This window comes from Nycticebus coucang, chromosome X (assembly GCF_027406575.1).
Source record: "Nycticebus coucang isolate mNycCou1 chromosome X, mNycCou1.pri, whole genome shotgun sequence".
In the NCBI taxonomy this organism is placed as follows: Eukaryota; Metazoa; Chordata; class Mammalia; order Primates; family Lorisidae; genus Nycticebus; species Nycticebus coucang.
Window position 1 is genome coordinate 64,325,574 of NC_069804.1, and position 27,227 is coordinate 64,352,800.

The following is a 27,227-nucleotide window of genomic DNA, read 5'->3' on the forward strand; positions in this document are numbered from 1 at the left end:
ATTAATGACAATTAAGGTTATGGGGGGGTGCAGAAAGAGGGATGGAGGGAGGGGGGTGGGGCCTTAGTGTGTGTCACACTTTATGGGGGCAAGACATGATTGCAAGAGGGACTTTACCTAACAATTGCAATCAGTGTAACTGGCTTATTGTACCCTCAATGAATCCCCAACAATAAAAAAAAAAAAAAAAAAAAAAAAAAAAGAAGTGGCAAATGAAGGCACTGGTAGCCGAGTAGTGGATGGAGGCTCAAGAACTCCTGTGGATGCTCGAGAACCTGCAAGAAGGCAAGGGAGCCCCCATGGAGGCACCTCCCACACTGCATCAGCGATAGTAGAGTGATCCCTCTGGGATCAAAGTTTGGAGAGACAACTCCACAATTCAGTGGACTGCCAGAGGGAACCAGACATTGCCCCGCCCAGAGGAACAGTGCTGCTGGGGCAGATGTGTGGTCTCTGAGGGAGAAAAACATCTGTTGCCTTGTTAACCTCAGGCTTTGAACAAACTCAGGTGGAACTCTCCCCAGGTTCCATTGAGCCCCAGAGGTAATCAGATTTCAGCTCCCCCTGCTGGTTGGTGACAGAGTGCAGTGGCCTGGGTGAGGAGGCATTCTCTCTCCTTTGACTCTGGCAGGTGCAAATCTCTGGCACATTTGCTCCTTGGAGGGAAGTGGGCCACAGGCCCATGGGGTAACTAGTGACTGGGAGTGATGGAGGTTCAAGGTGGGGAAGAAGGCATCAGCCCCACTGGACTAACCCTTTAACTGGATGGGCCTTTCTTGCTCCATTGAGCACCACAGTAAGTAACACTTGCACTGCTCATGGAACCCTGGTGTCTAGTTGCTGGAGACCTTTTGATCTCTCTCACTTGATCTGCATTTGTGCTAACTGGGACAATTGGTTTGGAACTCTTGATCTGGACCAATCACCCAGGGACCATCCAAGCTTATGCCCTGGCTGTGTTATAATGGGAGAGTCTGATTCTCCTCTTCCAGCTGTTGCCTGTGTGTGTGTGGGGGGTCTTAGTTGCTTGTATTTCTACACAGCTGAGATTTCAGCCCAAGGCCACTGATTCACTAACTTTTGACAGAGAATAGCTGACTATAAGGCAGACCCACCTAGCTCCATTACACCAAGCAGGTCTCCAGAGTCTCAAGTTGCTGTACTGAATGGGACCTTCATAAAACTGCAAGGGAAAGACCACAGTCAACAGTCCCAGCTCTTTAGTAAAGGACATGTTAACTGCAATTCCAAGAGCCCACAATCCAATTTCAACTCACCAGCTTCTCTAGCCACACAGTGAAAAATAATTATGGGGCAGAATCAGTGGAAAATCTCTGGCGACATGAAAAATCAGTAGATCAACTCCCCCAAGGAATGACAAAAGAGATATACCAGAACATCCCATTTATAAAAAAATGGCTGAGATGTCAGAAATTGAGTTCAGAATTTGGATGGAAAATAAGATTACTAGAATGGAAGTAAAATTGGAATTAGAAATTCAAGGAGTAATTCAAGTTGTCTCAAGAATTCAATGAAATCAAAGACAAAATTTCCAAAGATTTTGACACATTGAGGCAAGAATTTGCAGCCCTTAAAGATCTGAGAAAAACAGTAGAATCCCTCAGTAACCAAATGGAGCAGGCAGAAGAAAGGATATCTAACATAGAAGACAAAGCTGTTGAATGCTCCCAAATGCCCAAAAGGCAGAGAAGTGGAGAGTAAAAATGAATCATTCACTAAGAGAGTTGTGGGACTACTCCAAAAGATCAAACATTCACCTTATAGGAATTGATGAAGGAAAAGAGGATGGTCCTAAAAGCATAGATGCTTTACTCCAAGAGATTATGGAGGAGAACTTCCCAAGCATGACAAGAGATACTAAAATTCAGATAGCAGATATTTTCAGAACCCTAGCAAGACACAATCCAAATAAACCATCTCCTAGACACATTGTAATTAATTTTGCCAAAGTTAAGATGAAAGAGAAAATTCTACAGCAGCCAGACATAAGAAAATCATAACGTACAAGGGCAAGAATATGAGAATGACTTCAGATCTCTCAGCTGAAACTTTTCAAGCCAAAGGAAGATGGTCAGCAACCTTTAATCTCCTAAAAGAAAACAACTTTCAGCCCAGGATCCTGTACCCAGATAAATTGAGTTTCACCTGTGATGGAGAAATCAAATACTTTAATGACACGCACATGTTGAAGAAATTTGCCTTAACTAAATCAGTTTTCCAGGATATTCTTAGACCCATCCTTAATAATGACCAGCACAATGTTCTACCACCAAGTGCAAGTGTTCTGTAAGCTCACTCAGGAATTTTTGATTAAAACCAAACTTCCACAATGGTGAAGGGATTAAAAATGTCCACCGGACTTTCAAAAAAAATTAACACCTAAGACACCACCAGGCTTCTCAATTCCCTCAATTAATGTAAATGGCTTAAATTGTCCTCTACAGAGGCACAGGTTGGCTAACCGGATGCATAAACTCATACCAGATATCTGCTGCATGCAAGAATCTCATCTTACCTTAAAGGATTAAAATAGAGTCAGGGTGATAGATGGTCATCTATAAGTCAAGCAAATGGAAACCAGGAAAAAAAACAGTTGCTGCAATTTTATTCATAGATACAATAGGCTTTAATCCAACAAAGATAACGAAACATAAGAAAGTTCACTACATATTTGTCAACGGAAACACTCAACATGAAGAGATTTCAATTATTAACATTTGTGTGCTCAACCAGAATGCTCCTCAACTTATAAAGGAGACCCTAACAGACATGAAGGATTTGAAATCTTCCAGCCCCACAATTGTCAGAGGTTTTAACACCCCTTTGGCAGTGCTGGATAAATCCTCTAAGAAAAAACTAAGCAAGGAAATTTTAGACTTAAATCTGGCCTAGAACTAATGAACTTAACAGACATTTATAGAACATTTTATCCCAATAAAACTGAAGGCACATTCTTCTCATCAGCCCATCAGCTCATCAATCCAAAATAGATCACATCTTAGGACATAAGTCTAACCTCAGTGAATTTAAATGAATGGAAATCATTCCTCGCATTTCCTCTGACCATCTCAACTCAACAGCAATAGGAATCTTCATACTTAACCAAAGTCATGGAAATTAAATAACCTTAAGCTCAATGATAGCTGGGTCAAAGATGAAATTAATAATGAAATCACAAAATTTTTGGAACACAATTATAATGAAGACACAAATTATCAAAACCTGTGGGAGACTGCAAAGGTAATCCTAAGAGGGAAATTTATAGCCTCGGAAACCTTCATCAAGAGAACAGAAAGTGAGGAAGTCAACAACTTAATGGGTCATCTCAAGCAACTGGAAAAGGAAGAACATTCCAACCCCAAACACAGCAGAAGAAAAGAAATAAACAAAATTAGAGCAGAATTAAATGAAATTAGAAACAAAAGAATCATTCAACAGATCAACAAATCAAAAAGTTGGTTTTCTGAAAAGTTTAACAAAATTGATAAACCTTTGGCTAACCTAACCGGAAACAGAAAAGTAAAATCTCTAATATCATCAATCAGAAATGACATAGATGAAATAACAACAGACACCTTGGGAATTAAAAAAATCCTTAATAAATACTATAAAAAACTCTATTCTCAGAAATATGAAAATCTGGATGAAATAGACCAATACCTGGAAGCACACCAACTCCCTAGACTCAGCCAGAAAGAATTGAAAATGTGGAATAGACCTATATGAAGTACTGAAATAGCATCAACTACATGAAATCTCCCAAAAAAGAGAAGTCCGGGACCATGTGGCTTCATATTAGAATTCTACCAAACCTTTAAAGAGGAACGAATGCCTATATTACATAACCTATACCAAAAAGTAGAAAAAGAAAGATTACTTCCCAGCTCATTCTTCAGAGCAAATATCACCCTAATCCCCAAACCAGGAAAAAAGCCAAAAAGGAAAGAAAATTATAGGCCAATATCTCTAATGAATATTGATGCAAAAATATTCAATAAGGTCCTAGCAAACGGAGTCCAGCAACACATAAAATAAATTATCCACCATAACCCAGTTGATTTTATCCCAGAGTCTCAAGGTTAGTTCAACATATGTAAACATATAAATATAATAAATCACATAAACAAAACAAAAAGCACAGACCATATGATTCTCTCAACTGATGCAGAAAAAGCTTTTGACAGTATCCAGCAGCCTTTCATAATCGGAACCCTTAAAAAAAAATAGGTTTAGAAGGGACATTTGTTAAACTGATAGAGGCCATCTACAGCCAACCCACAGGCAATATATTGAATGAAATAAAATTGAAAACATTTCCACTCAAATCAGGAATCAAGCAAGGTTGCTCATTGTCTCCACTGCTTTTCAAGATTATAATGGAAGCCTCAGCCATCACAATCAGGAAAGAGAAGGCAATCAAGGGTATACAAATAGGGTCAGAGAAAATCAAACTTTCACTCTTCACAGATGATATGATCTTATATCTGGAAAACCCCAGAAACTCAACTGCAAAACTCTTGGAAGTGATCAAGGAATACAGCAGCATCACAGACTACAAAACCAATACTCACAAATCAGTAGCTTTTATAAACACCAGCAATACTCAAGCTGAAAAAACAGTCAAGGACTCTATTTCTTTCACAGTACTACCTAAGAAGATGAAATATTTGGGAATTTACCTAACAAAAGATGTGAAAGATCTCTATCAAGAGAACTATGAAACTCTGAGAAAATAGTTGAAGATGTTAACAAATGGTTTTATCTTTTTTTTTTTTTTAAGAGATAAGACTCTCACTTTGTCGCCCTCAGTTCAGTGCTGTGATATCACAGCTCACAGCAACCTCTAGCTCTTGGGCTTAGGCAATTCTCTTGCCTCAGCCTCCAGAGTAGCTGGGACTGCAGGCACCTGCCACAACTCCAAGCAATTTTTTGTTGCAGTTTGGAAAGAGCCAGGTTCGAACCCGCCACTCTTGAACCCACTCATCTTGAGCCACAGGTGCCACCCAAGATGTTAACAAATGGAAACACATACCATGCTCACAGCTAGGAATAATCAGCATTGTTAAAATGTCCATACTACTCAAAGTAATATACAAATTTAATGACATTCCTATTAAAGCACCACTGTCATACTTTAAAGATTTGGAAAAGATAGGAGGCTGAGGCGAGAGAATCACCTAAGCCCAAGAGCTGGAGATTGCTACAAGCTGTGATGCCACAGCACCCTACCAAGGGCGACAAAGTGAGACTTTGTTCCTAAAAAAGAAGAAGGAAGAGGAGGAGGAAAAGAAATGAAAAAATATTGGAAAAGATAGTACTTCGTTTTATACAGAATCGGGTAAAACCTCAAATAGCCAAGAGATTATGCAGAAACAGAAATAAAGCAGGAGGAATCACACTACCATACTTCAGGCTATACTGTTAATCTATAGTGATCAAAACATCATGGTACTGGCACAAAAAACAGAGAGGTAGATGTATGGAACATAATAGAGAACCAAGAGATGAACCCAGCTACTTTTTGTCATTTGATCTTTGATAAGTCTATCAAAAACATTCAGTGGGGGAATGACTTCCTATTTAACAAATGGTGAATTCTCTGGCGACTTTTTGAACACTGAAAATGGACCCACATCTTTCACCATTAACAAAAATTGACTCTCACTGGATAAAAAATTTAAACTTTAGACATGAAACTATTAAGATTCTGGGAAAAAGTGCAGGGGAAACACTTGAAGACATTGTCCTGGGAGAATACTTCATGAGGAAGTTCCCCCGGCTAATGAAGCAACACCAAAAATACATCACTTGTATCTGATCAAACTAAAAAGCTTCTGCACAGCCAAGAACACAGTAAGTAAAGCAAATAGACAGCCCTCAGAAGGAGAGAAAATATTTGCAGGTCATGTTTCCACAGAGAAATCAAACTTCTTAACAAGAAAAGAACAAATGATCATTTTTTATTATTTTTTTATTAAATCATAACTTTGTACATTGATGCATTTATGGGGTTCAGGGTACTGCTTCAATATACAATGTGAAATGCTTATATTGAACTGAGCAACACATCCATCACAAGTATACTAATTTCTTACTAGTTTTGAAATGTACCATTGCATCATACACATTAGAAATGATCATTTTCATTGCCTGCAAGAGATTTGAACAGATGCTTCTCTGCAGAAGACAGGCACATGGCCTACAGACACATGAAAAAATGCTCTTTATCTTTAATCATCAGAGAAATGCAAATCAAAACCACATTGAGATATCATCTAACTTCAGTAAGAATAACCCACATAACAAAATCCCAAAACTACAGGTGTTGGCGGGGATGTGGAGAGAAGGGAACACTTCTGCACTGCTGGTAGGATTGCAAACTAATAAATCCCTTCTGGAAAAAAGTTTGGAGATCACTTAGGGAACTAAAGTGGACCTGCTGTTTGATCCTGCAATTCCTCTACTAGGTGTATATCCAAAATACAAAAAAATCTCTCTACAACAACGACATTTGCACAAGAATGTTTATTTGCAGCCCAATTCATAAGTGCCAAGTCATTTAGGCAGCCCAAGTGCCCATCGACCCATGAATGGATTAACAAATTGTGGTGTATGTATACCGTGGAATATTATGCAGCAATAAAAAGATGGGGACTTCACTTTTTTAATGTTCACATGGATGAAGCTGGATCATATTCTTCTTAGTAAAGTATCTCAAGAATGGAAAAAAATACTCAATATACTCAATACAATTATGAAATCAATATACAACCACCCACACTTTCATATGAAAGATGAAACATAATTATTGCCCAGAAAGAAGGAGAGAGGAGGAGTGTGAGGGAGAGGAGGGGGGAGATTTGTGAAGGGAGGATAGTTGGTGGGACCTCACCTACTGTGTATATTGCAAGCGTACATGTCAAATATATTAACAGTAGAGTATAGATGTCTAAAGACAACAATTAAATAAGCAAGGTGAATGAATGTTGACCGGTTTGATGTGAACATGCTAGATTGTGTATAGAGTCAGCACATTGTACCCCATAAATGCAGTAATGTACACAGTTATGATTTAATAATAAAAAAGAAAAAAGAAAACATTATTAAAATTCACATTTTCTTACCCTTTTTAAATATTGAAAGATAACATCATATGTTTTTATCATGTACAACATGGTGTTTTTAAGTATATATACCTTGAGGAATGGTTAAATATAGATAATAAATAAATGCATTCCTTATTGTTACCATTTTTATAGTGAGAGGGCTTAATGATGCTATAATATTCACCCTCTACATTTTTTTCTGTAACTTTACTTTTTAATGGAATCACAGATTTTAGAAGCTATTCACTTTATTAATATTTATAATCTTACCGACACTTGTGAATAATTTCTTGGGCATCTATTGCAAGGTTCACTTATGGTGGGAAATTTTAGTACATAAATGTACTTAATGGATTAATTCGTTTTGTATCTATGTGTGTGTATTTCTTTATATTTGAAAGTAGTGAATATTTTAAACTTCATTCATGCAAATAACTCTCTACTTTTTTATAAAGAAAATATAACATCATTAGCTATAGTCACCTTACTGTACAATAGATCTATTGAAATGTACTCTTCTTAACAATAATTATGTATTCTTTGATGAACATCTCCTCGTACTCTATCTCCCCTAATCATCCCAGCTTCTGGTAACCACCATTCTAGTTTTTAGTTTCTACATGTGAGTGAGATCACAGGTTATTTGTCTTCTTTTCCTCAACTTATTTTACTTAGTGCAATGTTCTCTAGTTTAATCTATTTTGCCACAAGTGGCAAGATTTTATTATTTTTTGTGACAAAATAGTATTCCATAATATGTAATTCATGATTATTTTCTCCCATTTTCCCATTCTGTTCATTTGTTCTTTTATTGTGCAGAAGCCTTTTAGTTTAATTTTCAGTCTATTTTTGTGTTTATTGCATTTGCTTTTGGGATATTAGTCAAAAGGGTTTCTTCTAGAATTTTTATGATTTCAGGTCTTACTTTTAAATTTTAATCCATTTTGAGTTGATTTGGGGGCATAGTGAGAAAAAGAATTTCAATCTCATTTTTTTGTGTGTAGCATATCCAATTTTCGCAGCACCATTTATTGAATACAGTTTCCTTTCCCTAGTGTATGTTCTTGTCTACTTCATTGAAGATTTGTTGGTTGAAAATATATGGCTTCCCTTCTTGGTTCTCTCATCTGTTCCATTGATTGATGTGCTTATTTCATACGCGTACCATGCCAATTTGGTTATGATAGCCTGACGGTATAATTTGAGTCAAGTATTATGATGCTTCTAGTTTTATTCTTCTTCCCTAGGACTGCTTTGGCTATTTTTTGGGGGGGGGAGGGGAAAGAGGGAGGTTCCATATGAATTTCAGTATTAAGAAAATTCTGTGTATAATGATGTTAGAATTTTTAAAGGAAGTGCATTAGATCTGTAGATTGCTTGGGGAAGTATGGTCATTTTTACAATATTGATTCTTTCAATTGACTAGTATTGGATATTTTTTACATTTGTTTTTGTCATCTTTTAACAGTGTTCAGTGATGTACTTTTGTAGTTTTCCTTGAAGAACTCTTTCACCTCCTTGGTGAAATTTATTGCTGGGTATCTTTTTTGTTGTTGCTGCTATTATAAATGCATTTGGCTCTCAGCTTGGCCATAATTGGTGTATAGAAATACTATTGATTTGTGTACCTTGATTTTGTATCATGACACTTAATTCAATGATCAAATATAGGAGTCTTTTGGAGAAGTTGTTAAAGTTTTCTAGGTAAAGGTCATTTCAGCAAACAGAGGTAATTTGACTTTCTCTTTTTCAATTTAGATGCCCCACCTTTTTATTAAATGCTTGGTTGCTCTGGCTAGGACTTGCAGTACTACGTTGAATAGAAGTAACTGCAGTGAGCATCTTTGTTCCAATTCTTAGGGGGAATGTTTCAAGTATTCTCCATTAAGTGTGATGTTAGCTTTAGGTTTGTCAAATATGACCAGTATTATTTTGAAGTATGTTCCTTCTATTTCTAGTTTTGCGAGTGTTTTATAATGAAGGTGATGTTGGAATTTATTGATTTTTTTTGCATCAATTGAGATGATTTTTTAAAATTCTATTTATGTATTGAATCACATTTACTGACTTACACGTGTTGACTCACCCTTGAATCCATTGTATAAAACTCACTTGATTGTGATCCTTGTCTTTTTGATATGGTGTTGGGTTTGGTTTTATCTATTCTTGTTTTTTTTTCATAGTTGGGGATTCATTGAGGGTACAATAAGCCAGGTTACATTGATTGCAATTGTTCGGCAAAGTCCCTCTTGCAATCATGTCTTGCCCACATAAAGTGTGACACACACCAAGGCCCCAACCCCTCCCTCCATCCCTCTTACTGTTTTTCCTCTCCCCCATAAACTTAATGGTCATTAATTGTCCTCATATCAAAATTGAGTACATAGGATTCATGCTGCTCCATTCTTGTGATGCTTTTCTAAGAATAATGTCTTCCACTTCCATCCAGGTTAATACGAAAGATGTAAAGTCTCCATTTTTTTTTAATAGCTGAATAGTATTCCATGGTATACATATACCACAGTTTGTTAATCCATTCCTGGGTTGGTGGGCATTTAGGCTGTTTCCACATTTTGGCAATTGTAAATTGAGCTGCAATAAACAGTCTAGTACAAGAGTCCTTATGATAAAAGGATTTTTTCCTTCTGGGTAGATGCCCAGTAATGGAATTGCAGGATCAAATGGGAGGTCTAGCTTGAGTGCTTTGAGGTTTCTCCATACTTCCTTCCAGAAAGGTTGTACTAGTTTGTAGTCCCACCAGCAGTGTAAAAGTGTTCCCTTCTCTACACATCCGCGCCAGCATATGCAGTTTTGAGATTTTGTGATGTGGGCCATTCTCACTGGGGTTAGATGATATCTCAGGGTTGTTTTGATTTGCATTTCTGTAATATATAGAGATTATGAACATTTTTTCATGTGTTTGTTAGCCATTCATCTATCATCTTTAGAGAAGGTTCTGTTCATATCTCTTGCCCATTGATATATGGGATTGTTGGCTTTTTTCATGTGGATTAATTTGAGTTCTCTATAGATCCTAGTTATCAAGCCTTTGTCTGATTGAAAATATGCAAATATCCTTTCCAATTGTGTAGGTTGTCTCTTTGCTTTGGTTATTGTCTCCTTAGCTGTACAGAAGCTTTTCAGTTTAATGAAGTCGCATTCATTTATTTTTGTTGGTGCAATTGCCATGGCAGTCTACTTCATGAAGTCTTTCCCCAGGCCAATATCTTCCAGTGTTTTTCTTCTGCTTTCTTTGAGGATTTTTATTGTTTCATGCCTTAAATTTAAGTCCTTTATCCATTTTGAATCAATTTTTGTGAGTGGGGAAAGGTGTGGGTCCAGTTTCAGTCTTTTTCATGTAGACATTCAGTTCTCCCAACACCATTTATTGAATAGGGAGTCTTTCCCCCAAGGTACGTTCTTGTTTGGTTTATCGAAGATTAGGTGGTTGTAAGATGTTAGTTTCATTTCTTGGTTTTCAATTCGATTCCAAGTGTCTATGTCTCTGTTTTTGTGCCAGTACCATGCTGTCTTGACCACTACGGCTTTGTAGTACACTCTAAAACCTGGTATACTGATGCCCCCAGCTTTATTTTTATTACTAAGAACTGCCTTAGCTATACGGAGTTTTTTCCAGTTAAACACAAAATGCAGAATCATTTTCTCCAAATCTTGAAAGTATGATGTTGGTATTTTGATAGGAATGGCATTGAATAGGTAGATTGCTATGGGAAGTATAGACATTTTAACAATGTTGATTCTTCCCATCCATGAGCATGGTATGTTCTTCCATTTGTTAATATCCTCTGCTATTTCCTTTCTGAGGATTTTATAATTTGCTTTATAGAGGTCCTTCACCTCCTTCATTAGGTATATTGCTAGGTATTTCATTTTCTTTGAAACTATGGTGAAGGGAGAAGGGAGTTGTGTCCTTAATTAGCTTCTCATCTTGACTCTTAATGGTGTATACAAAGGCTACTGACTTGCGGACATTGATTTTATATCCTGAAACATTACTGTATTTTTTGATGACTTCTAGGAGTCTTGTGGTTGACTCTTTGGTGTTCTCTAAGTATAAGATCATGTCTTCGGCAAAGAGGGAGAGTTTGACCACTTCTGCTTGCATTTGGATTCCCTTTATTTCCTTGTCTTGCCTAATTGTATTGGCTAGAACTTTCAGCACTCTGTTGAATAGTAAAGTAACAGAGGACAACCTTGTCTGGTTCCAGTTCTAAGAGGAAAAGCTTTCAGTTTTACTCCATTCAGTAAAACATTAGCTGTGGGATTGTCATAGATAGCTTCAATCACTTTTAGAAATGTGCCACCTATGCCTATACTCTTCAGTGTTCTAATTAGAAAAGGATGCTGGATTTTATCAAATGCTTTTTCTGCATCTATTGAGAGGATCATGTGATCTTTATTTTTGCCTCTGTTAATATGGTGGATAACGTTTACGGACTTGCGTATGTTAAACCAGCCTTGCATCCCTGGGATGAAGCCTACTTGATCATGATGAATGACTTTTTTGATGATAAGCTGTAATCTCTTGGCTAGGATTTTGTTGAGAATTTTTGCATCTATATTCATGAGTGAGATTTGTCTGAAGTTTTCCTTTTTGTTTGGGTCTTTTCCTGGTTTTGGTATAAGGGTGATGTTTGCTTCATAGAATGTGTTGGGGAGGATTCCTTCTTCCTCAATTTTTTGGAATAATTTCTGCAGTACAGGAATAAGCTCTTCCTTGAAGGTTTGATAGAATTCTGGTGTGAAGCCATCTGGACTAGGGCATTATTTGGTTGGAAGATTTTTTATTGTTTCTTTGATCTCAGTGCTTGAAATTGGTCTGTTCAGGAGCTCTTTTTCTTCCTGGCTAAGTCTAGGGAGAGGGTGTGATTCCAAATATTGATCCATTTCCTTCACATTGTCAAATTTCTGGGCATAGAGTTTCTGGTAGTATTCAGAGATGATCTCAGAGATGATCGCTTGTATCTCTGTGGGATCAGTTGTTATTTCCCCTTTATCATTTCTGATTGAGGTTACTAGAGATTTTACTTTTCTATTTCTCATTAGTCTGGCCAGTGGTTTATCTATTTTATTTATTTTTACAAAAAACCAACTCCTTGTTCCATTAATTTTCTGAATGATACTTTTGTTTTCAATTTCATTGATCTCTGATTTGACTTTGGATATTTCTTTTCTTCTACTGAGTTTAGGCTTAGATTGTTCCTCTTTTTCCAATTCCATAAGATGGCTTGTGAGATTGTTGATGCGCTCTGTTTCTGTTTTTTGAACGTAGGCATCTAAAGCGATGAATTTTCCTCTCAAAACTGCTTTTGCAGTATCCCACACGTTTTGGTAGCTTGTGTCTTCATTGTTGTTATGCTCAAGGAAGTTAATGATTTCCTGTTTTATTTCTTCCTGCACCCATCTGTTATTCAATGGGAGATTGTTTAATTTCCATGCCTTTGTGTGTGGTGGAGCGTTTTTGTTAGAGTTGAGTTCCACCTTTATGGACTTATGGTCTGAGAAGATACAAAGTAAAATTTCAATTCTTTCGATTCTGTTGATATTTGTTTTGTGTCCCAGGATATGATCAATTTTGGAAAATGTTCCATGGGGTGATGAGAAGAATGTATATTCTTTATCTTTGGGATGGAGTGTTCTATATGTGTCTATCAAGCACAGTTGTTCTAGGGTCTCATTTAAATCTCTTATATCTTTGTTTAATTTCTGTTTAGAGGATCTGTCTAGCTCTGTAAGAGGAGTGTTAAAGTCCCCTGTTATTATGGTATTATCAGATATCATATTGCTCATACTGAGTAAGGTCTGTTTCCACAATCTGGGAGCATTTAAATTGGGTGCATAAACATTTAGAATTGAAACATCTTCTTGTTGTATTTTTCCCTTGACCAATATAAAGTGACCATCTTTGTCTTTTTTGACTTTAGTTGCTTTAAATACACATGAATCTGAAAATAAGATTGCAACTCCTCTTTTCTTCTGAATGCCATTTGCCTGAAAAATTGTCTTCCAACCCTTGACTTGGAGCTTTAATTTGTCTTTTGAAGCCAGGTGTGTTTCTTCCAGACAGCAAATGGATGGCTTGTGTTTTTTAATCCATTCAGCCAATCTATGTCTCTTCAGTGGGGAATTCAAGCCATTAACATTTATGGAGATAATTGATAAGTGTGGTAGTATTCTATTCGTCTTATTTGGTGAGAGTCCATTGCTTAGTTTTATCTTTTGCATCAGTGTGGAGGTTAGGTTCTGTCCTTTAATTTCTGAGTTCTTACTTTGCTGCTGATCCATTGTGGTGGTCAGTGTGCAGAACAGGTTGAAGTATTTCCTGTAGAGCTGGTCTTGTTGTGGCGAGTTTCCTCAATGTTTGTATATCTGTAAATCATTTGATTTCTCTGTCAATTTTGAAGCTTAGCTTAGCAGGGTACAGAATTCTGGGCTGAAAATTGTTCTGTTTAAGTAGATTAAAGGTAGATGACCATTGTCTTCTTGCTTGGAAAGTTTCATTAGAGAAGTCTGCGGTCACCTTGATGGATTTGCCCCTGCAGGTCAACTGGCGCTTACTCCTGGCAGCTTGCAGAATCTTTTCTTTTGTCTTGACTTTGGACAGGTTCATCACAATGTGTCTTGGAGAAGCTCGGTTAGAGTTGAGGCGACCTGGGGTCCGATAGCCCTCTGAAAGCAGTGTGTCAGAATCTTTGTTGATATTTGGGAAATTTTCTTTTATAATATTCTCTAATATGGCTTCCATTCCTCTGGGGCATTCTTCTTCCCCTTCTGGGATTCCTATAACTCGTATGTTGAAACACTTCATAAAGTCCCATAATTCTGACAGTGAACATTCTGCTTTCTCTCTCTTCTTTTCTACCTCTTTTACTATCTGAGTTATCTCAAGAACTTTGTTTTCTACCTCTGAAATTCTTTCTTCTGCATGGTCTAACCTGTTGCTGATACTTTCCATTGCATGTTCAAGTTCCCTAATTGACTGTTTCAGTTCCTTCAACTCTGCTATATCCTTTTTATATTCTTCATATTGTTCGTCTCTTATTTGATTCTGTTTTTGAATTTCTTTTTGGTTATTTTCCACTTTATTAGCAGTTTCCTTCACTGTTTCCATCATTTCTTTCATTGTTTTCATCATGTGTATTCTAAATTCCCTTTCTGTCATTCCTAACATTTCTTTATAGGTGGAATTCTCTGCAGTAGCTACCTCATGGTCCCTTGGCGGGGTCGTTCTGTACTGGTTCTTCATGTTGCCTGGAGTTTTCTGCTGATTCTTCCTCATGAGTGTTTTCTTTTATCTGTTTCCTTGCCCTAATTTTCCTTTCACTTCCTCTTGCTCTTTAAGTTGTTGTGCCTGTGGATTAAGGGTTAGATGCGTCCTTTTGGTACAGGACCAGAAGGGTGAGAATGTTGAAGAGCAAGAAAGGGATGAAAGAAAGGAGGACCGAGTGAAAAGAAAAAAAAAATAGAGAAAGGAGAGGGGATAGGTAAAAGGAATATTGACAAAAAGAAGAGAGGCACAGAAAGAGGGAGACAGAGCAATATGGTGTACAGTAGGGTACTTTGACACAACCTTAAAAAAAATCCCACCTTCTGGGGGTGCCCAGTTGGGTGGTTCCCTTGAGATCAGCAGCTCTTTGCTAACCTGATCAGACACAGTACCCCACCTCCACCAAGTAGAAAGGAAAGACAAAAATGCTATAAATCAAACCAAAAGAATCAAACAGAAAACTTTACGTGACAAAATTGGGTGAAAAACCAAATAATAGTGGTAGAAACAGTAGCAAAAATGAAGTTCTATTTATTAAAAAAGGCAACAATGGGAGATTATAATTAAGCTAGAAAAATTGAGAAAGAAAAAAGATCTTTATGGAAAACGTTGAAATTAAAAAACAAAACAACGTCAACAACATCAAAAGAAGCAATAAAAGAACCAAACCAAAAAAAAAAAAAAAAGCAATATGTATATGTTGTTGAATGTTGTCTGGGCAACACGCGGTCTTCTGGGTTATGAGATGTTAATAACAGCGCTGATACAACTGGAGGCTGCTGATTTCTCAAACCCCAGCAGGTAGACACCCTAAATCTCTCTTCAGCCCACTTAAAAGGCACTTTGAACTTGTAAACTTGCTGAGCAGAAGCCTTCCCTGGAAAGTGCTTGTTGCTGGAATCACTGCTGAAGTGGCTATCCAATTACCCAGTGTGCCAAACTGGTCTCACTCTGCCCCTGAGGTTTAGGGCTGCCAGGTGACTCAGACCCCACCCTTAGGCTACTAGGTCACTGGGTTACCTGCTCCCACCCAATTCTAGCTCTGCGACCCTGAGGGCAGAGCTTGCTGGGACAGATCGCTCACAATGGCTCCCTGTGGCCCACAGCCAAACACTATTAGCTCCGTCTGGCTCAGTGGCTCAGACTGGGGCCCTAGACAACGGACAAAGTTCTCCACATTCCCGCTCAGCCTCTCCCCAAGACAGCTCAACTGAGTGCCAAGTCCAAAGACACCAAAACAGTTCACAGGTAAGGCCTTTCTGGTTAGCAGTCTCACTGCTACTGAACTTACAGTTGCGGGCGGGTTTAGACCGATTGAACACACGTGACCACTTGCCAGATTTCCACTGTCTTAGTCCTTCTCTTGGGGTCCAGAAGTCTCTTGCTGACTCTCTGTATCCTCCCAGGGGTGATGATAGGCAGATCCCACCAGCCTGGAGTCCTATCTCCCCGGACTCACGATGCCCTCACGATGCAAGGAAGCTGTTACTAGGCCGCAATCTTGCTCTCCTCCTTCTTTTTTTTTTGATACTGAGTCTCACTCTGTGCCCTGGGTAGAGTGTGTGGCCTCAGTCTAGGTCAAAGCAACCTGAAACTCTTAGTCCCAGTTGATACTCTTGCCTCAACCTTCTGTATATCTGGGACTACGTGTATGCCCATCAATACCTGGCTAATTTTTCTATATGGGGTTTTGCTTTTGTTCAGGGTGGTATCAAACCCCTCCACTTAGGTGATCCACCTGCTTCAGCCTCCCTGGGTGCTAGGATTACAGGCATGAGCCACCATGACCAGCCTGGTGTTATGCTATTTTGTTGAAAGATTTTACATTTATGTTTGTCAAGTTATTCATCTCTAGTTTTCTTTTGTTGTTGTGCCCTTTTATGACTTTTTGATTCCCACTTTCTCAAACTTTCAGAAATGTTTCAGTAGAATTGGTACTAGTTTTTCTTTGTATAGCTGATATAATTTGGCTTTGAGTCACACTGGTCCTGGGTGAGAATTTTTGTTAGGATATTTCTTATTAGTAATTCAATCTTACTATTCATTATTGGTCTGTTCAGAATTCTTCCATAGTGTATATATTTATCATGAACCAGAGAGAAAGAGAACAAACCAGAGTGGGATTGGTGGGAGATGAGAGAAAAGACACAAGAGACAAGAAGGTCTGGAGCAGACACAATGGCAACCAGAGTCAAAATACAAAATTAGCTTTATTTTATAGTATCTCAGCAGGGTTGTTTATGAGGAAGTAGCACAGACAAAAAACATGTTTTTGGTCTTACAACATGATTGGAAAATGTAAATAATTTTATCAAGAACAATTCATTCTGTTAATGGGTTTTACTACATAAAACCATTAGCATATGTTAAAGATAAGAAATAAAAGGGAAAGCTCACATAGTTTTCTGCATAGTTTCTAAAGATTAACTAGGTAAAGAAAGAGATATGTGACTTCTGGCAAAACATCTAAGAAGGAGAAAATCATGTTGTTTTAAAAGGAGGAAAAACATATTGACTCAGCAGGAGGAAAGCAGCTGAAGATTGTTCCCTAAACGTCTCCCAGGCCATCGGGGCTCTGCTTCCCCATGGCCCGCTTTCCACATATATTAATAAGTATTGTGTATACTGGTATATATATTCTTTATTCATGCATCCTTTGATGGATATGTAGGTTGTTTCCATATCTTGCCTTTTGTGAATATTACTATAATTAACATAAGGATACAGATATCTTTTTATCATACTTATTTAATTTCCTCTGAATATATACCCATAAATGGAATTGCTAGATCATATGGTAGTTATGTATTTAATGTTTTGAGGAATCTTCATATTGTTTTCCATAATGGCTACACTAATTTACATTTTCATCAACAGTATATACATAAGAGTTCCCTTTTCTTTTTTTTTATTAAGTCATAAACATTGATCATGAATACATTTACTCCTTTGTAGGATTCAATGTGTTGATTATTTGTACAAATTAGAGTGCTTACATCCTACTAATTTACATAGCTTTCACCTCATTTACTTAATCACAGTCTTAAGACATTTGTGTTCAATACTTAATAGATTTGACTTGTACCCTTGCAATATACTCCATAGGTGTGGTCCCACCATTAACCCTCCCTCTATTGAACCACACCCCTTCCTTCCCATGCTCGTCCTTTTATTTAAGAGACAGAGTCTCACTTTGTTTCCCTCAGTAGAGTGCCATGGTGTCACAGCTCACAGCAACCTCCAGCTCTTGGGCTTAGGCAATTTTCTTGCCTCTGCCTCCCGAGTAGCTGGCACTACAGGCACCTTCCACAATGCCTGACTATTTTTTAGTTGTTGTTGCAGTTTGTCTGGGGCTGGGTTTGAACCCTCCACCTTCAGTATATGGGAATTGTGCCCTACTCACTGAGCCACAGGTGATGCCCAAAAGTTCCCTTTTCTCTACATCTTTGCCAACATCTGTTATCTTTTGTCTTTTTGGTAATAGTCATTGTAAGTGGGGTGAGGTGACTTTTGTTTCTTTTTTTGCCTAATATACAAACAATTATAGGATACTAACAGACTTATGCCATACATATGTTTGCATCAAAATGCATGCTTAAAATTCTTTAGTGAATGATACAGAAAATACAGAAACAATTGCACTGGTGACAGCCCCCTTTCACTTTATTGACACCCTCAAACTTTTTCTATAGAGAAATATTGACGCTTTTGCTGGATCTTGGAGACTGCTGACAATCTGATTGAGCTTTGTTTGAAATTAGAAGCATCATTTGAAGTTTTCTCCAAACATAAGTGGAAATAAAGGGTGCTAACATATATTAAGCACATATTGGGTGCTAGGTACATGTTTATTTCATTGACTCATTTCCATATAGGAGCACAAAGGCTAAAGGAGATGATCTCACCTCTAGAGTAACCCTAGGAATTGATTTTAAGACAGCTAGTGAACTTATCCAGAGAGTTCAATTCATCTAACGTATATTGAAACTAACTATTCAGCAGACTGTGATCTGGCAGCTGGAAATATACAGATCAATTATACCTAGAGCTTATAATTGAGGAACTCACATACTAGTACAAAATGCTCCATATCTCTATTTCCTCAAAGGCATTTCTATTCCATGCTATGCTAATAATTAAAATGTTATTGTCTTCCTTCTATACAAATACTCTTCTTTCATCTTTGCCTTTTCATTTATTTCTCTATCTTGCTTACATTTGAAAATATAGGCCAATTGGAAATCCTGATAATGATTACAGGAGCTCATATATTTCTGTGCCCATACTGCTCCCTTTCTTCTTTACTTTTAGTGAAAGTTGACCCTACCTCCATGTCTCCACTTGAGATTCAAAGTGACAGTGAAGAAAGTGCAAGTGAGAGTGGATTCTCAGCCTTACAGAGTCTGCAGAGACTACAGCAAGAGTGAGTACTTCTTTTCTTTCATCTTTACTTCAGGTCTGTCTCTGTATATGGGCACATGTGTGTACAAGTAAAAATAAACATTTGCACATGAGCATACATAGGGGTGGAACCAATTTAATTATCAAACATAAGAGTAAGAATTTGAGGATAACAAAATCTAGGTAAACTGCCTTGCCAGTGAAGGTATATAAATTTGTGTGCACACACATGCATATTCATACATGTTATGATAGATTGTCAATTTTATAATTGAAAAAAAGTCTTCAAATTTCCCATAAAGTGTAGTTCAGTACTCTTTCTCTCTGTAAATTTAAAATAGCCTTGTCTTTCTTTGTTGGAATTAATTGGAAATAGTGGCTTGTGTTTGGCAATCATATTGTATGATAAATATATTTCGGACGAGGGGCAAGATGGCCAACTGGAGCCAGCCGTTGACAGAAGCTCCCATCCAAAGGGAAGGATAATTTCCAGAAAGTATCCAATTAAGCTGAAGATGGGGAGCCAAGCTGAGAGAGAAGAGTAATAACTGCAGGTCACCTCTGCTCAGTCAAGCTGTGACTCCAAGAAAGCAAACTTTAACGAAGACTTCATACCAGAATCACTGATCCACTAGGACAGGACAAGGACCAGCTGAATACAAGACAGAGCCACCTAACCCAACACACTAAGCAGCTCCCAAGAGTCTTAGACTATAATACTGTAGGGATTCTTTTCAAATCTGTAGTGGGGAAAGGTGCAGTCAACCGTCCCAGAGCCTTGACAAAGGGCTGATTAACCCAAACTTCAGGAGCACCCAATTCAATTTTATGTTACCTGCCCATCTATCCAACCATTCAAAAACAATCATGAGGCAGAATCGGTGGAAAAACTCTAGTAACAGTAGACCAACACCCCCAAAGAACGATATGTCAGACACAGCAGAAGATCTCATCCATAAACAAATGGCTCAAATGGCTGAGATGTCAGAAATTGAGTTCAGAATTTGGATATCAAATAAGATCAACAGAATGGAGGGAAAGATGGAATTAGAATTTCAAGGAGTAATTCAAAAGATGTCTCAAGAATTCAACGAATTCAAAGACAAAATCACCAAATTTTTTTGACCCATTGATGCAAGAACTTGCAGCCCTCAAAGATCTGAGAAATACAGTAGAATATCTCAGTAACAGAATGGAGCAGGCAGAAGAAAGGATCTCTAACATTGAAGACCAAGCTTTTGAACATTCCCAAACACTCAAAGAGGAAAACAAGTGGAGAACAAGAAAAGATCGTTCTCTCAGAAACCTCTGGGATAATTTGGAGAGCTCTAATATTCACCTTATAGGAATTCCTGAAGACAACAAGATTTCTTCTAAGGGTACAGATACTCTACTTCATGTAATAATCAAAGAGAATTTCCCAGACATGTCAAGAGATTCTGAAATTCAGATAGCAGACAGTTTCTGCTGTTTCTGAAAGCACAACTCAAAGTGAATAAAATATCTCCTAGACACATTATAATTAGCTTTGCCAAAGTTAAAATGAAGAAGAAAATTCTGCAAGCAGCCAGATACAAGAATATCATAACATACAAGGAGGAAGAATGACTTCAGATCTCTCTGCTGAAATATTTCAAGCTAGAAAAGGGTGGTCATCAAACTTTAATCTCCTTAAACAAAATAACTTTCAACCCAGGATTCTGTATCCAGCTAAACTGAGTTTTATCTATGAGGAGAAATCAAATACCTTAATGACATTCACACGTTGAAGAAGTTTGGCATAACTAAACCAGCTCTCCAGGATATTGTTAGACCTATCCTTCATAAGGAACAGCACAATCCTCCGCCACCAAAGTAAACTTGCTCAGAAACTTTTGACCAAATTACAAGTTCCACAGTGGTGAAAGGATTAAAAATGCCCACTGGACTTTCGAACAGCTCAATACCCAAAATGCCACCAGGCTTATGAATACTTCCAATAATTGTGAATGGCTTAAATTGCCCTCTAAAGAGGCACGGGTTGGCTGACTGGATACAAAAGCTCAGGCCAGACATCTGCTGCATTCAAGAATGTCACCTTACCTTAAAATATAAACATAGACTCAGGTGAAGGGATAGTCATCTATAATTCAGGCAAATGGAAATCAGAAAAAAGCAGGTGTTCAAAGTTTATTTACAGATACAATAGGCTTTCAATCAACAAAGGTAAGGAAAGATAAGGACGGTCACTTCATATTTGTTAAAAGCAACACTCAACATGATGAGACTTCAATTAATACCATTTATGCACCCAACCAGAATGCACCTCAATTTATAAAAGACACTCTAATGGATATGAGCAATGTGATTTCCTCCAGTACCATAATATTCAGAGATTATAACACCCCTTTGACAGTGTTGGATAGATACTCCAAAAAGGAGCTAAGCAAAGAAATTTTAGACTTAAATGTAAACATTCAACAATTGCATTCAACAGACATCTACAGAACATTTCATCCTAAGAAAACTGAATACACATTCTTCTCATCAGCCCATGGATCATCCTCCAAAATTGATCACATATAGGTCACAAGTCTACCTCAACAACTTGAAAAGAATAGAAATCATTTCTTGTATTTTCTCGGACCATCATGGAATAAAGGTTGAAGTCAGCAACAACAGGAATCTTCATACTCATACAAAAACATGGAAACTAAATAAGCTCATGCTAAATGATAGATGGATCACAAATGAGATTAAGAAGGAAATTACCAAATTTTTGGAACAAAACAATAATGAAGAGACAAACTATCAGAACCTCTGGGATACGAAAAAGAGGAAGTCAACAACTTAATGGGACATCTCAAGCAACTGGAAAAGAAATAACCTTTCAACCCTAAACCTGGCAGAAGAAAAAAAAATAAGTAAAAATTACAGCAGAATGAAATGAAATGGAAAACAAAAGAATAATACAACAGATAAACTAATCAAAAAGTGGATGTTGGTGTGGATGTGGAGAAAAGGGAACACTTCTACACTGCTGGTGGGAATGCAAGCCTGTACGTTCCTTCTGGAAGGAAGTTTGGAGAACACTCAGGGATCTAAATGTAGACTTGACATTTGATCCTGCAATTCCTTTACTAGGTGTATACCCAAAGGACCGAAAATCATTTGGCAATAAAGATATCTGCACCAGATTGTTCATTGCAGCTCAATTCATAATTGTCATGTCACGAAAGAAGCCCAAGTGCCCATCAACCCATGAATAGATTAATAAATTGTGGTATATGTATACCATGGAATATTATGCAGCAGTAAAAAAAAATGGAGACTTTACCTCCTTTATGTTTACATGGATGGAGCTGGAAAATATTCTTCTTAGCAAAGTATCTCAGGAATGGGAAAAAGAGTATTTAATGTACTCAGCACTACTGTGAAACCAATGTATAACTCACACTTGCATATGAAAAATGAAACACAGCTTTAGGCTATGATGAAGGAGGGAAGAGGAGGGAGAGGGATGGGGAGGAGGTGGGACGGATAGTAGGACCACAACTATGGAGCACATCACAAGTACAAGTTGGTTCTATCATGTGTAGAACACAAATGTCCTAATGCTATAATTGGGTAAATAAGATGAAAGCTATTCTGATTAGTATGACGTAAGCACGCCAATCTGTACAAATAATGAACACACTGAAATGGAAAAAATGTATTTATGATCTATGTACAAAAGACTTAATAAAAAAATTAAAATTAAAAAAGGTGTTTTTTTGAAAAGTTGAATAAAATAGACAAACCTTTGGCTAATCTAACCAGAAGTAGAAGAGTAAATTCCCCAATTTCATCAATCAGAAATGATAAAGGCGAAATAACAACAGACTCCTCAGAAATTTAAAAAATCTTTAATGAATATTACATAAAACCCTATTCTCAGAAGTATGAAAATCTGAAGGAAATAAGTCAATACTTGGAAACATGCCTCCCTCCTAGACCTAGCCAGAAAGAATTGGAAATGTTGAAGAAACCCATTACAAGTTCTGAAATAGCATCAACTATAAGAAATCCCCCAGAGTGAAAAGCAAGGTACCAGATGACTACATCTCAGAATTCTACCAAACCTTTAAAGAGGAACTAGGATCTATATTACATAACCTTTTTGAAAACATAGAAAAAGCAGAAATACTTCCCAACACATTTTTAGGAGCAAATATCACCCTAATTCCAAAATCAGGAAAAGACCCAACAATGAAAGAAAATTATAGACCAATCATTAATGAATATTGATGCAAAAATATTCACTAAGATCCTGGCAAACAGAATCCAACAACACATCAAACAAATTATACATCACGACCAAGTGGGTTTCATCCTAGGGTCCCAAGGATGGTTCAATATACGTAAATCCATAAGTATAATACACCGCAAAAACAAATTATAAAACAAAGACCATATGATTCTCTCAATTGATACAGCATGCTTTTCATCAGAACACTGAAGAAAACCGGTACAGAAGGAACATTTCTTTAACTGATAGAGACCATCTACAGCAAACACACAGCCAATATAATATTGAATGGAGAAAAACTGAAATCATTTCCACTGAGATCAGGAACCAGGCAGGGATGCCCACTGTCCCCACTGCTTTTTTAACATTGTAATGGAAGTCTTAGCCACCACAATCAGGCAATAGAAGGCAATCAAGGGGATTAAAATAAGACCAGAGGAGATCAAACTGTTGCTCTTCACAGATGATATGAGTGTATACCTGGAAAATCCCAGGAAATCAATGACAAAATTCATAGACGTGATCAAGGAGCACAGCAATGTCTCACGATACAAAATGAACCCTCACAAATCTGTAGCCTTTATATATACAAACAATAGTCAAAGAGAAAAACAATCAAGGACACTATTCCCTTTACAATAATGCCAAAGAATATGAACTATCTTGGAGTGTATCTAAGTAAGGATGTGAAAGGTGTCTATAAAGAGAACTATGAAAATCTGAGAAAAGGGAAATCTGAAGATGTTAACAAATGTAAATATATTTTTTGCTCATGGCTGGGAAGAATCAACATTGCTAAAATGCCTATACTACCGAAAGCAATCTACAGATTTAATGTGATACCTATTAAAACACCTCTGTCATACTTTAAAGACCTGGAAAATTTAGTACTTTGTTTTATATGGAAACAGAAAAAACCTCGAATAGCCAAGCCATTGCTCAGAAATAAAAACAAATCGGGAGGAATCACGCTCCCAGACTTCAGACTATACTATAAATCAGTTAATCAAAACAGCATGGTACTGGCGGAAAATTAGAAAGTAAATGTTTGGAACAATATTGAAGACCAGGGAGTGAATGCAGACACTTATCATTATTTGATCTTTGATAAGTCTATCAAAAATATAAATTGGGGGAAAGATTCCCTATTTAGGGGAGAGGGGTAATATGGCCCACTGGAAACAGCCTCTGACAGAAGCTCCTATCCAGAGAGAAGGATAACGTCCATAAAATATCCATTTAAGCTGAAGACAGGGAGCACAGCTGAGAGAGAAGTGAGATAACTCCTGGTCACCCCTGCTGAGACAAGCTGCAAATCCAAGACAACAATCTTCAGGTACAAAACTCAACTGAAAGGAAAAGTGCCCAACTGCTCCCCCAAGAAAGCTGCAGGTTATTTTTTCGTCTTCCTTTCCCTCCTCATTTGTTCCTGTGGGTTTTTCTACAGGCAAGCAGTGAACTGAGGATCTCTGGTCTTAATCCACAGGTGTGAGCAATAGGAAGTGGGGACTACTTCCTCCATAGGGACCCTGGGGTGACTCTGAACATTCTCTTACCCAGTAGAAAAAATTGAACTAATATTATCCCTGCCATTCTGAACTTCCAGTCCACCCTTCTTCCCTCACAGGATAAACCACATCCCTAAGCCCTGCAGAGACTGAGGGAGGAGGCTCATGAGCAGTGCCTTCCTCTCTCAGCCTGCCTGACTGAGTGCCCAGCCGTGGGTCCCTAGACACACGCCTCACCCAGCTGAAGACCATGCCCCTCCCAATGAGAGACACGCTGAGGCCATGCACTGCACTGAGCCCCACCCAGTGGGAGACATGATGAGGCCACTCACTGTGCTGTGCCCCTCTGGAGACCCACTGAGGCCATGCGCAGCACCATGCCCCACCTGGTGGGAGACCTACTAGGACATGTGCCCTGCGGCACCACTTCAGAGACCCAGTGAGGCCACGCTCTGGACCCTGCTCAGTCAGAGACCTACTGAGGCCGCATGCCGGGCCCACTCTGCCTCCATGCCAGTCCTCCACCCAACCAGAATCGTCAGTGGAGTAATGTTCTTCTTTCTAAAGTTACTGGACACTGGACATTGCTAGAATCTTGTGAAGCGTACCCCTCCCGCCACATCTGTGTGCAGCATGCTCCTGGAACTGCTCCTACAGACAGAATTCTCTGGCTTTGACAGTGGCACAGCAGCTATGCAGGGGCACTTCCCACAAAGATCCAGCAACAATAGAGTGATCATGCCTCCAATACTGTGCACTATCAGAAGAAGCCAGAACCCACTCTATAGAGATACTGGTGCTGCAGAACGGCAGGGGCAAAGACACAGTGGCTGAGAGAGATAAGCATTGGCTAGCCTGGTACCCCAGGATTAGACTGAGTCAAAGTGGAACACTCGCCAGTGGCTATTGAACACCCAAGGTAGGCCAGCCTCAGATCTCCCAGCTGGATGGTAGCCGAGGGCAGTAGCTGGGCCTCAGGGGCATTGACCTTCCTTTGACTCTGATAGGGGCTAAGCCCTGGCACTTCACATTATTGGAGGGAGTAGGACTGCAGCCCTGTGGGGTTACCAGTGATTGGGCATGAAAAAGGAACAAAGTGGAGTAAGAGGCTCAGCTGCCTTGTACTACTGTGCTACCGGACGGGACTTTCTGACTCTGTAGAGCACCGGAGAGAGCCAAATCTGAGCAGACAGTAGACCTCTGCTATCTAGCTGCTGGAGACCTTGCAAACTCTCCCACCTGAGAGTTTGTATTGACTGGGTCAATTGGTTTGGAACCCCTAACATGGGACCAGCACCCAAGGACCCTCTCGGGTGATAGCCTGGTTGTGTAGTAACAAAAAGGGTCAATTTTCTCATTCCAGTTGTTTTCTGTGAAGGTGGGGTTTCTTAATTACTTGTATTTCTTCACAACTAAAACTTCTCCAGAGTCACTGATCTACTAGGACAGGAAGAGAACCAGTTGAATACGAGACTGAGCCACCTAACCCTACCACACCAAGCAGGTTTCCCCAGCCCGAGACTGTAATACTATACAGGTCCTTTGCAAAACTAAAGGGGAAAATGTTGCAGTCATCAATCCCAGATCCTTAACAAAGAGCTGGTTAACCACAACTCCAGGACACCCGAACCCAATCTCACCTTACCAGACCACGTAGCCAACAGTGAGAAACGATCATGAGGCGAAATCAGTTGAAAAACTCTGGCAACATGAAAAATCAGAGAAGATCAACTTCCCCAGGAAATGAAAAAGCAGATGCAGGTCAAGATCCTATTCGCAAACAAATGGCTGAGAAGTCTGAAATCCAATTCAGAATTTGGATAGCAAATATGATCAACAATATAAAGGAAATGATGAAATTAGAATTTAAAGCAGAAATTCAAAAGATGTCTCATGAATTCAAGGAAATTAAACATAAAATGACCAAAGATTTTGACACATTAAAACAAGAATTTGCAGCCCTCAAAGATCTAAAAAAAAAAAAAAAAAAAAAAAAAAACAGTAGAATCCCTCCGTAACAGAATGAAGCAAGCAGAGAAAAGGATGTCCAATATTGAAAACAAAGCTTTTGAACACTCCCAAACACTCAAAGAGGGAAAAAAGTGGAGAACAAAAAAGGATCATTCTCTCAGAGAGCTCTGGGATAATTCAAAGAGGTCAAATATTCACCTTATAGGAATACCTGGAAGTGATGTGCTTGCTGCGAAGGATTCAGATGCTTTACTTCATGAAATAATTAAAGAGAATTTTCCAGATATGCCCAGAGAGTCTGAAATTCGGATAGCAGACAGTTTTAGAACACCAGCACGACTCAATATGAAGCAGAACATTCTGAAAGCTAAAAGACAGAAGAAAAACATTACATACAAAGGAAAGAACATTAGAATGACCGCAGATCTCTCTGTTGAAAACTTTAATCTCCTTAAACAAAATAACTTTCAACCCATGATCCTGTACCCAGCTAAACAGTTTCATCTATGATAGAGAAATTAAATACATTAATGACATTCACATATTGAAGAAATTTGCCATAACAAAACCAGCTCTTCAGAATATTCTCAGACCTATCCTCCATAATGAACAACACAATCCTCCACCACCAAAGTAAAATCACTCAGAAACTCTTGATCAAATTC

The 27,227-nt window shown here is 38.3% G+C and overlaps 1 protein-coding gene across 1 annotated transcript in view; it reads left to right on the forward strand.

Moving 5' to 3' along the window:
- Positions 1–18,842, forward strand: part of KLF8 (KLF transcription factor 8) — a 90,235-nt gene extending 71,393 nt beyond the window's left edge. Inside the window, 1 exon segment of the mRNA XM_053579022.1 lies at positions 18,727–18,842. Within this exon segment, the coding sequence (XP_053434997.1) occupies positions 18,727–18,842 (116 nt within the window).
- The last annotated feature ends 8,385 nt before the right edge of the window (positions 18,843–27,227 follow it).